The 13059-nt window shown below is 36.4% G+C and overlaps 1 protein-coding gene across 1 annotated transcript; it reads right to left on the bottom strand.

The window, feature by feature from the left end:
- Positions 1-348: 348 nt before the first annotated feature.
- Positions 349-8622, bottom strand: LOC142162842 (protein BUNDLE SHEATH DEFECTIVE 2, chloroplastic-like). Its single transcript, XM_075219819.1, has 5 exons — positions 8405-8622; positions 7359-7448; positions 1419-1482; positions 719-815; positions 349-585 (listed from the first exon to the last, which is right to left on the bottom strand). The coding sequence occupies exons 2-5, from the start codon at positions 7431-7433 to the stop codon at positions 507-509; spliced, it is 315 nt and encodes a 104-aa protein (XP_075075920.1). The 5' UTR covers positions 7434-7448; positions 8405-8622; the 3' UTR covers positions 349-506.
- Between the last annotated feature and the right edge of the window lie 4437 nt (positions 8623-13059).

Here is a 13059-nt window from a genome sequence, read left to right as displayed (position 1 = left end):
TGAACTCAGTACTTTTGACGTGGAACATAAATTTAAGTGTAAAAGTTAACCAAAACTATAAAAACTACTATATGAACCCATAACTTTAAAAATACAATAAGTTCAATGCTAAGAACATCAGAGGTTTAATCTATAGAGTTCAAATCCTAAATCCGCCTCTGAATATAAAGCTCCAGAAATCTTGAACATGTGAAACTAGAATAGGAAAATGATAATACAATCTGTTTATCAAATACTTCTTTCTGCTTCTCTTGGGATCAATGGTGACAACCTATCTAGGGGTGGATGGATCATAACTTTTATGGATTGAACTAAAATCTAGTATTTTTGACAAGGAGCACGATCATATATGTGAAAAATAACTGAAATTTCAATAAATATTAAATTCTGAATTCATAATCTCAAAGATACAATGAGTTCAATGCAAAATTATTAAAGATTGAACCCATCAAAGTGTATATTCTGTATCTGCCTCTGAACCTACCCGAGAATAGTGCATATGAAGTCTACTCATCGAACGTACTCATAAATCCACCAAGAAATCCAGCACCATTGCAGTCACCACATAACATATCTTTTTTACCTCTAAAGAAAAAAAGTGAAAACATGAAGGATATGATAAATCAGACGGCGTTGCAGCATTTTTATCGACTTGCTTAAGAACAAAATTACAATATGAAACCATATTATCAAAACAAAAAGATGATAGTACAAGTACCTGCACAACCAACATAATCCACCAGCTTTGAACCGTCCATTGAAATGATCTACAGAGTTAACCCCTGTGCCTTTGCATTGTGAGCACGACACTGCACCTGAGAGCAATATGGCGTATAAGAAGCAGAACGTTCTGAACTAAATCCAAGTTGAAACGTATTATTTGAGGCCTCTGTAATCAATACGTATATATCTATTTCTGAAATAATCCCATAAAGGCAAATTTTAGCATGTAACACGGCAAGGTACCACTAAGGCTGCAGCAGTAACAAAAAAGGTTTTTGAATCCAGTACGCTGTAATTCTCAGACAAAACTTTGATTAATAATTTGAGGGAAGTTCGTAACAAAGGTGTTTTCCGTCGAGCACTCAACATCAAGAGTCAAATTACTAATTGAAGCAAATATTGTTTTAAGAAACGAAATCTCAAGTAGAGGTAAAGCAAACATTATATTGATAAAAGATATAATAGCTCTCGTACTAAAATCTAGGAGTACAAGATTTCTCACGAAAGTACTGCTTCCGTTACAATGCTCTCCATTGCCACAATTCGATAACCATTGAATAAATAGAAAGGCAAAATTACAGTATTAAGCAATATTAGTCACTTGAGACTCAAAACAGTATGAGAGTGTTTGCCGAGAGAAACACTGAGCCTTAACATCAATGACGCGAAAGAAAGTTTACAAGCAATCCACTTACCATTTCCATCACAATTTTGACAGACAATGCTCCTTACTTTCGTGTCTTTGTCAGTGTCAGTGGCCTGGAAAATAGAGAATAATGTCAAAGCTCTGGCATAATTCAGCCAACTCAAGGAAATAGAAGCAAAGATGATTTAGAGTTGGATCACAAAAAGAGGTGAAAGAAAAATTCTAGGAGAAAACCAAAGTTTCAATAGAACTACAGCTAGCATTAAGCCTAGGAGTTTCACATTTACAAATGAGAGACGAAAAAAGAAAGCGAGAAAAAGGTTACTGATCCCATCAGGAATGAAATTATGCCGCCTGACGCCGTTCATATAAATAGAGAGATAATTGGTATAATGCTGATGCTGTTGCGGAAGCCAAATGTATATAGTGTGAATAAGTCACAACTACTATACCAAAAATTATGACAGCCACCAAATAATAAATAAGACAATAAAGCAACAATAAAGGGAACACCATAATTTACGAGGTTCGGCTAATTTTGCCTACTCCTCGGACACAACTAATATTTTATTTCACTCCAAAAATACAAGTGAAATAATACTAAAGAGAGAAGATACAAATGCCTTAAACAGATGAGAAAGCAAATGAGAGGTGTGTTTCAATCCTAAACATTAGGCCTTCTTTTATAGGGGAAAAATCCCCCCAAACTTAACTCCCAACCAATGTGGGACTTTGGCATTTTGCCAAACTTCAACAAATCTCCACCTTGGCAAAATTCCACATTTTCAATTCTCTCTCAATAACAAATTTTGGTTGTGTCTTCATCTTCAATCTTCAGTGTTCAACAATGTTGATCAAATCCAAACAATGTTGAAACTTGACCGCAGTCACCACCTTTGTCAGCATATCAGCAGGATTCTCTGTAGTATGAATTTTCTTCACCGTGACTCCACCTTCTTCTATGATTTCTCGTACGAAATGATACCGAACATCAATGTGCTTCGTCCTTGCATGATAAACTTGGTTCTTCGCTAATTGAATAGCACTTTGACTATCACAAAAAATTGTGATACCTTTTTGTTCAACACCAAGCTCCTTTAGCAATCCTTGAAGCCAAATTGCCTCTTTCACAGCATCTGTAATAGCCATGTACTCTGCCTCTGTTGTAGACAAAGCAACTGTTGACTGCAAAGTAGACTTCCAACTAACTGGTGCCTTTGCAAAAGTAAACACATAACCAGTAGTTGATCTTCGTTTGTCCATATCACCCGCAAAATCTGAGTCACAATATCCAACTACAAACTGATTGTCTTCCTGCTCAAAAACTAACCCGACATCTACAGTATTATGAATATACCGTAGAATCCACTTCACAGCTTGCCAATGCTCCTTCCCTGGATTGTGCATATATCTGCTAATAACTCCAACAGCTTGTGAAATGTCAGGCCTTGTGCAAACCATTGCATACATCAAGCTACCAACAGCATTTGCGTATGGTACCTTTGACATATACTCTCGTTCAGCTTCATCCATTGGCGACATAGTAGTACTTAGCTTAAAATGGGAAGCAAGTGGAGTACTAACTGGCTTAGTCTTGTCATCTATGCCAAAACGTTGAAGTACTCTCTTCAAATATTCCTTTTGAGATAAACAGAGTTTCTTTGAACGTCTATCTCTAATTATCTCCATGCCAAGAATTTTCTTTGCCTCACCCAAATCCTTCATCTCGAACTCCTTCTTCAGTTGAATCTTCAACTTATCAATTTCTTCCGAATTCTTGGAAGCTATCAACATATCATCAACATATAGGAGAAGATATACAAAGGAACCATCTTTAAGCTTGTGCAAATACATACAATGATCGTATTTGCTTCTCTTGTACCCTTGCCGCAACATAAACTCGTCAAATCGCTTGTACCATTGTCTAGAAGATTGTTTCAATCCGTACAACGATTTTTCAAGTTTGCACGCCATATTTTCTTTTCCAGCAACTTCGAATCCTTCTGGCTGAGTCATGTAGATTTCCTCCTCCAAGTTTCCATGTAAAAACGCAGTTTTTACATCCATCTGAACTAGTTCCAAATCCAATTGTGCTACCAAAGCCAACATAATTCTAATGGAGGAATGTTTTACAACTGGAGAAAACACTTCATTGTAATCAATTCCCTCCTTTTGAGCATATCCTTTGGCCACCAATCTTGCTTTGTGGCGAACATCTACTTGGTTAGGAAATCCTTCCTTCTTTGCAAATACCCATTTGCACCCAATTGCTTTCTTTCCCTTCGGGAGATTGGCCAATCTCCATGTATGATTCTGATGAAGGGACTGTATCTCATCATTCATGGCAATCCTCCACTTATCTTCTTCTGAACTTTGAACAGCGTCTTTATAAGTAGTAGGAACATCATCAGCTACAATTGAGGTTGCACAAGCAACCGTCTCTATGAGACGAACAGGTTTCGTTATTGTTCTTTTTGGCCTGCTGGTTGCTATTGATTCAAGTTGTTGTTGAGATTCCTGAGTTGGAATCTCCTCTACTGGCTCTCCTTCCAGAGGGTAATCTTCATTTGTTTCCTCCTCTGCTTCTTGTGTAGGAAAAATAAATTTTCCCTCAAACTCCACCTGCTTAGAAGCACCTTCATTTTGTTTGGTATCTTCTGTTACCTTATTTACCATAGCAAATTCATCAAAGGTAACATCTCTGCTGAATATTACTTTCTTTGTCATAGGACACCATAAACGATATCCTTTGACTCCAGAAGTAATTCCCATAAAAATAGCCTTCTTTGCCCTTGGATCCAATTTTGACTCCGTCACATGATAATATGTAGTTGAGCCAAACACGTGCAAAGAGTTATAATCTACAGCAGGTTTTCCGTACCATTTTTCAAATGGTGTTTTGCCATCAATAGCAGCAGATGGTAGACGATTAATGAGGTGGCATGCATATGTAATTGCCTCAGCCCAAAATTCTTTGCCCAAGCCAGCATTGGACAACATACACCGTACCTTCTCCAGCAAGGTCCGGTTCATACGTTCTGCCACTCCATTCTGTTGTGGTGTATGTCTAACAGTGAAGTGTCGGACGATGCCATCATTTTCACAGACCTTATTGAAATGATCATTTTTGTATTCACCTCCATTGTCTGTGCGAATACACTTGATCCTCCTGCCTGTTTGATTCTCCACCATCGTCTTCCATTTGAGAAAAATTCCCAGCACTTCATCTTTGTTTTTCATTGTATACACCCACACTCTTCGAGAAAAATCATCAACAAAGGTTACAAAATAGTGCTTCCCACCCAATGAAGGTGTTTTGGAAGGACCCCAAACATCAGAGTGTACATAATCCAAAATGCCTTTAGTATTATGGATCGCTGTACCAAATTTAACCCTTGTCTGTTTCCCTTTGACACAATGCTCACAAAACTCCAAGTTGCAAGCCTTTACTCCTTTTAACAATCCTTGATCTGATAGAGTTTTCAAGGATTTTCCTCCAGCATGTCCCAAGCGCATGTGCCATAGCTTGGTTGCTTCTGCCTCTTTGTCGTCACTGGATGTCACTGTCGCTGTCCCAATAACTGTACTGCCACGATAGCGGTACATATTATTATTCTTCCGATTAGCCTTCATTACCACTAGTGCACCGGAGCATACTCTCATCACTCCATTTTCTGCAATGATTTTGAACCCTTTTGATTCTAGGGCTCCCACAGAGATGAGATTCTTCTTCAAATCCGGTACATATCGAACATCTATCAATGTTCTGATCATTCCATCATGGTTCCTTAATCGTATTGAACCAATGCCATATGAGGTAAGAGGGTTGTTATCCGCTGTGTGGACGACTCCATATTCTCCTTCTTGAAATTCCACGAACCAGTCCCTGTTGGGACACATATGATAGCTACAAGCCGAGTCCATCAACCATATGTCTGATGATGTTGATGACTCTGTTGTAACTAATGAGAAGTCTGAATCATCACAATCAGCTACAATTGAATCCATAATGGCCTTTCCATTGTTATGTTTGGCCTTATTCTTCAACTTCGGACAGTCTTTCTTCCAGTGCCCTTTTTCTCGACAAAAGGCACATTCATCTTTGCTGGGTCTGGATCTTGACTTGGATCTTCCCTTCTTTGTCCTCGTTTGATTTTGAGGACGACCCCTCACAAATAGTGCTTCTCCTTCTCCGCCCTTCTGTTTTTCTCGCTTTCTTTGTTCATAGCTATACAAAGCCGAACAAACTTCTCTGAGAGAAACTTCGTCATTTCCATGGAGTAGAGTAGTTTCAAGGTGCTCGTACTCATCAGGAAGTGACGCCAACAACATCAAGGCCAAGTCACCATCATCATAAGTTGTATCCATATTTTGCAAATCTGTAACCAACTTATTGAAACTGGTGATATGTTCATTCATCGTGGTACCAGGAACATAGGTGAAGTGAAACAGTCTCTTTTTCATGTACAATTTATTTTGACTGTTTTTCTTCAAAAATTTATCCTCCAGTGCTTTCCATAATTTACTTGCAGAAGTTTCCTTTGTGTATGGATATTTCTGCTCTCTAGCAAGGTAGGATCGAATGGTACCGCAAGCAACACGGTTGATAATTCTCCAATCTTCTTCTCCAATAACATCTGGTTTCTTTTCTTCAATAGCCAGATCTAGCCCTTGTTGAAAAAGGACATCTAGAACCTCGCCTTGCCACATCCCAAAATGTCCGGACCCGTCAAATATTTCGACCGCAAATTTCGCATTTGACACAATTCTTGTCATAAGCGAAGATGCCAATGATGACGTATTGTTGACACTTGATGTAGATTCTTCTTGTTTATTGTCTCCCATCTTTGACACAAATATTATTTAATAGCTGACGACACAAATCAAGATTATTTCCTTTCTGGTGTGGAAGATCATACTAAGCTGCAACCACAGAGCATACTTAGACAGAACCTTGACTCAGTTACCAAGATAAATCTTTTCTGATGTGGAAGATCAGACTATGCTGCAACCACAGAGCATACTTAGACAGTACCTTGGCTCTGATACCAATTGTTGCGGAAGCCAAATGTATATAGTGTGAATAAGTCACAACTACTATACCAAAAATTATGACAGCCACCAAATAATAAATAAGACAATAAAGCAACAATAAAGGGAACACCAGAATTTACGAGGTTCGGCTAATTTTGCCTACTCCTCGGACACAACCAATATTTTATTTCACTCCAAAAATACAAGTGAAATAATACTAAAGAGAGAAGATACAAATGCCTTAAACAGATGAGAAAGCAAATGAGAGGTGTGTTTCAATCCTAAACATTAGGCCTTCTTTTATAGGGGAAAAATTTCCCCCAAACTTAACTCCCAACCAATGTGGGACTTTGGCATTTTGCCAAACTTCAACAGATGCCATCACATTAACAGAGGCAGAGCCAAGATGTCAACTTTATGGATTCTGAATTTTAGACCGGCGGCAACTTTATGGTTCTTAATTTAGTATTGTGCACATATTTAACGCCTTTCTTAACACAAATAAGTGTTTGAGCAAATGCTACCGGGTTCGACCGAACCCATACCCGGGGTTCTAGCTCTGCGCCCCTGACCACATAGTTTTCAAATTCCCACGAACAAGTTTATTTGGCGGTTTACTTAGCCAAGTAGTGTCACCACAATACTGGACCAGTTTGAGCACAAAAACTTCTTAAGAACATTCATTGCTCCCGTCTCAAGCCAAGACTATGAGCACACAAACTTCTTAAAACCCTCCTCTCCATTCTCAAGTCAAGACTATAAGTCCATGAGCCCCCTTTAGTCCACCTAGCTCTGTACCGCCATCACGCTCTGAGTTATATATGTCTAAAGTCATACTGGATCTTAGCCTTAGTGTCTAAACATTAAAGTCAAAAAATGTAGCCATTGCATATCAATTGAGCACATTTAACTGCAAATTTTCACAATTATCTAATACATAGAGGTCCAAAATTACCTTCACTTCCACAACTCTTGGAGCTGTAGGTAACATCTTTGATCCATTGAATCTTTCCTCCGGTGCAATTCCCATTAATCAGATTTAGACCTGACAAGAATATAAGATATCCCAATTACTACACACAAAAAAGAAATTTGAACCTTTACAACCGAACACATTAGCATTCTACACTTGCAGACCCATAAACAAACACAAAGAGTGACAATTATGCGTAAAGTCACTGAAATTTATCCACTGTAACAGTAAATACAAGTTTTTCACTACATTGAAGTAACCGCTACATGGTGTTCCTATCGCCTCGTTTTTCTTATTATCTTGTTGTTGTTACTCCTTCATGCTACTGCTTTCTTTTCATCTTTCCTTGAGCCGGGAGTCTATCAGAAACAGCCTCTCTACCTTCAAAGTAAGGGTAAGGTCTGCGTACACACTATGCTCCCCAGACCCCACTTATGGGATTATACTCAGTTTGTTGTTGTTGCCGGTGCTGTTGAAGTAACTAAACATTACCAACTATAATAGTTATTGAACTTTATCCCATTAACAGTTTAGCCACATTAATGTACTTGAACTTTAACCACTATAACAATAAAATTCAGCTTCTTTTAAGTGTCAAAATATACTTTTGTGACTAGATTGTTATAGAAGGTGAAAAAGGGCAGTCTGGTGCACTAAGCTATAGTGGTCCGGGGAAGGACGGACCACAAGGGTCTATTGTATAGAACCTTAGACTGTATTTCTGCAAGAGCCTGTTTCCACGGCTTACCCGTGACCTCTTGTCATGGTAATAATTTTACTAGTTACGTCAAGGCTTCCTTCGAGATTGTTATGAAAGGTAAAGTAACTAAAGTTTAACCACTACAATAGTTACTGAACTTTACCCATTTATAACAATTTTAGTCACATTAAAGTAACTAACTTTATCCATTAAAACAATAAAACTCAGCTTCATTTATTTAACAAACCATAATTGACAGAAAATACAACTACCTATTAAGCAAAAAGGGATAAATAAATTACAAGAACAAATAGAAGCCGGAATTTACCTGGTTTATTGACAGAATTGAATGAAGCTAAAGGTGAGAAACACAGAGTTTGCCATTAAGAAAATGAAATTCAGCTGTTTCTTGAATTAGTTGAAGTAACAATTTTGAGATGGAAAAAAGAAGTGAAGTAGGGAAAAGTGAAAGAGTTGCTAATTAAAGTGCTGGAAAATGTTAGGTTATAACGAAAACTACATGCAGCCGCAGGTTTACTACATAAGGATTATTCCTTTTTTGGTCTCTCCCCTCCGTTGATCTAGACTAAAATCTAAAAGTAAAATGACTAATATAACCTTCTCTCCAGCAGCCAAATAAGCAATAAAATATCTTCCATCCCATTCTTCGTGTCGTTTTATCCCAAAAAATACTTTAAAATATCTGTTGTTGTAAAAAATACTTGAGAATGTTATGAATAGTTTGTACATTAGATGCTATATTGGATGCCTATATTGTGAATAATTTAAAGATTAAATCTCCTACTTTATGTCCATCATCTTTACTTTTTATGCCTATAAAAGGCCATGCAATTGCAATAGAAAGATACACCAAAGTGAAAGAAGAAAACACTTCTCCCTTCTTTCTATCTCTTCTTATTTACATCTTACTGCATTGCTTTCATTTTATAACACGTTATCAGCACGAAACTCTAATTTTATTCTTAAGTCCCGCTAAGTTGAGCCATATTTTATTAAGGTGTGTATCATTATAATCATTTTATTTATGGCAGTACATATCATATGTTCACTGTTTGCAGATTACTTGTGCGCTTGGGCATCTTAAATAGTTTAAGTGCATTGCAGTGATAAAATAACTATTTTTTTCCGTGCTCAACTCTTAGAGGACCTCAAAGTCATCAAACTAGCTATGCACTAATGTCATACTTATAATATTCATGGACTCCCTGGATCAAAACATATCTTTAAGGTATTTTGAAGAACTATGAGAAATGAATTGACAAGTATTAATTTTATAGTTTAATTACTTTATATTTATTGGAACATATAAATAATGTTAGTCACGATCAATTCTATTAACACATATATATATCAAAAATATAAAGTGAAATGAAACAAGTATATAATTTCTACTTTATGGCAAGAATAAAATGAAATAGTAGATTGTTAACATGATATAGCTCTATTTTCATTTCTTTTACCTTAATCGTTTTGTTTTCATTAATTGTTTATTATTATAATTATTTATCTAACTTATTTATCTTTTATGATAGTTTTCATTATGTCAAATTTATCAAAACTTGAATTTGTGGCACTTGACATCACCGGGAGGAACTATTTATCATGGGTCCTTGATGCTGAAATTCACCTTGACGCTAAAGGTCTTGGAAATACTATTATACAAGGAATGAAGCATCAAATCAGGATAAAACGAAGGCCATGATTTTCCTTCGTCATCATCTAGATGAAGGGTTAAAAACTGAATATTTAATCGTAAAAGATCCACTTGAATTGTGGATTAATTTGAAGGATCGGTATGACTACCTAAAACTTACGGTATTACCGAAAGCTCGGTATGAGTGGATACATTTAAGGTTACAAGACTTTAAAACCGTAAGTGAGTATAATTCTGCTATCTTTATAGTAAGTTCTATATTAAAATTATGTGGAGACATTATCACAGATGAGGACTTATTGGAAAAAATATTTTCTACTTTTCACGCTTCAAATGTGGTGCTACAACAACAATACCGTGAAAAAGGTTTTAAGAAATATTCTGAGTTAATCACATGCCTACTTGTGGCAGAGCAGAATAATACTCTATTAATTGAAAATCATGAAGCCCGTCCCACTGGGTCTGCTCCATTTCGGGAAGTGAATGCTATAGCAGCATATGATAAGTTTGAAAGAAAACAAAATAATTACCTTGGTCATGGACATGGTCGTAAACGTGGACGTGGCGGGGGGAGAAACAATTATCGTCATTATGGTGGAAATAAATTGGAGAACAATAAGAGTTCTCAAATTAATCATTCAAAAAGTAAAGCTAGTATGTGCCACTGATGTGGTATGAGAGGTCATTGGGCACGCATTTGTCGTACGCCAGAACATTTTGTCAAACTTTATCAAGCTTCCCTCAAGAAAAAAGAAAATAATGTGGTGACATACTTGACCTTTCAAAATAATGATGATGAATCAGGTCCCTCAAACAAATATGACTAAGGTACATCTTGCATATAAAGATGATGATTTTGAAGGCCTAACAAATATTACTCATTTTGAAGTTGGAGACTTCTTTGAAGATATTGACTGAAGAACTAATCATCTTACTGGGGAATGAAGCTATAAAAGTTCTTATTTTTATGTTTGCAACTAGTTTATTTTTCTTTAGTGTATTTTCCTAATGCATCACGTGTTGCTAGTTTCTACATTCCTAATGTATTTCTTAACGTTGTTTTCCTGCTTGTCTTTCACATTTCTTATGATGTATTATTTGTCTTTTTTTTATGAAGAATATGAAAATTCCCCAGTCTCCAATTGGACTCAAGATTAATAAAGATGATATATGTCTTTTGGATAGTGCTACAACATACACTATTTTAAAAGATAAGAGATATTTCTCTTATATGGTAATGAAAGAAGCGAATGTTAATACAATATCCGGTAGTACAAGATTAATTGAAGGTTCTGGAAGAGCCAATTTATTACTACCAGGAGGAACAAATTTGGCTATTGATGAAGCATTATATTGTAGTAAATCTCAAAGAAACTTATTAAGTTTCAAAGATATTCGCCAAAATGGCTATCATATTGAGACTACAAATGATGAAAATATTGAATATCTTTATATTACTACAATAATGTCCGGTAAGAAATATGTGCTTGAAATGTTACCTGCTCTTTCCTCCGGCTTATACTACACAAGTATTAGTAGGATTGAAACACATGCCGTAATAAACGAGAAGTTTACTAATCAAGATAATTTTATTATTTGGCATGACTAGTTGGGCCATCCTGGTTCTAATATATTGCGTAAAATAATTGAGAATTCACATGGACATGCAATGAAGAATCAAAAGATTCTTCAATTTAATGAATTCTCTTGTGTTGCATGTTCTCAAGGATAATTAATTATTAGACCATCAACTATTAAAGTTAGGATGGAATCCCTTGCATTTCTGGAACGTATACATGGTGATATATGCAAGCCCATTCACTCTCCATATGGACCATTCAAATATTATATGGGTTTGGTAGATGCATCTACAAGATGGTCACATGTGTGCTTACTATCAACTCGCAATATGACATTTGCGAGATTGTTGGCTCAAATAATAAAGCTAAGAGCACAATTTTCAGATTATGCAATTAAGACAATTCGTCTTGATAATGCTGGTGAATTTACATCCCAAGCATTTAATGATTATTGTATTTCAACTGGGATAATAACTGAGCATCCGGTTGCTCATGTTCATACACAAAATGGTCTAGCAGAATCATTGATCAAACGCCTCCAATTAATTGCTAGACCAATGCTTATGAGAACAAAATTTCCTATTTCAATATGGGGTCATGCTATTTTGCACGCAACAACACTTGTGCGGATAAGGCCCACAAGTTATCATAAAGTCTCCCCATTACAATTGGCTTTTGGTCAGGAGCCAAATATTTTCCATCTTAGGATCTTTGGTTGTGCGATATATGTTCCAATTGCTCCACCACAATGCACAAAGATGGGTCCTCAAAGAAGGTTGGGGATATATGTTGGATATGAATCTCCTTCTATTATAAAATATCTAGAGCCGATGACTGGAGATTTATTTACGGCAAGATTTTCTGATTGCTATTTTGATGAATCAATATATCCAACATTAGGGGGAGAAAATAAGTAGCTGAAAAGAAGATAGATTGGAATGCATTATCACTATCTCATTTAGATCCTCGAACAAATCAATGTGAACAAGAGGTTCAAAAGATTATTCGTTTACAAAATATTACAAATCAATTGCCAGATGCATTCACTGACCTACCAAGGGTGACTAAGTCACACATTCCAACTGCTAATGCTCCAATTCGAGTTGATATCCCAACAGGACAATTAATTAAAGCAAATGAGTCTAAGCCATGCTTGAAACGTGATAGACCAATCGGTTCTAAAGATAAAAATCCTCGAAGAAGAAAAGGAGCAAGTGATCAAAGTAAACATAACACAGAGGTAGTGGCTCAAGAAGAGCCCCAAGATGTAACAAATAATAAGACCTTAGAGGAGGTCCAGGTACCTGAAAATAATAAGAATGAAGAGATATAAATAAGTTACGTCTCAACCAGGAAAAGGTGGAATCGAAATAATATTGTTATAGATAACATTTTTGCTTATAACATTGTTGTTGAAATAATGCAACAAGATGAGGATCTTGAACCAAAATCTGTCAATGAATGTAGACAGAGAAATGATTGGCCAAAATGGAAAGACGCTATCCAGGCAGAGTTAACTTCACTTGGAAAACGTGAAGTCTTCGGACCCATAGTTCGAACACCTGAAGGCATAAAGCCAGTAGGGTATAAATGGGTTTTTCTGCGAAAACGAAATGATAAAATGAAGTCATTAGATATAAAGCGCGACTTATGACACAAGGGTTTTTCCAAAGGCGTGAAATTGATTATATGGAGACATATTCTCCTGTAGTGGATGCTATCACCTTC

Source organism: Nicotiana tabacum, chromosome 8 (genome assembly GCF_000715075.1).
Source record: "Nicotiana tabacum cultivar K326 chromosome 8, ASM71507v2, whole genome shotgun sequence".
Classification (NCBI taxonomy): Eukaryota; Viridiplantae; Streptophyta; class Magnoliopsida; order Solanales; family Solanaceae; genus Nicotiana; species Nicotiana tabacum.
The sequence above is the reverse complement of the archived record's forward strand: the minus strand, read 5'-3'. Positions and strand labels throughout refer to the sequence as shown.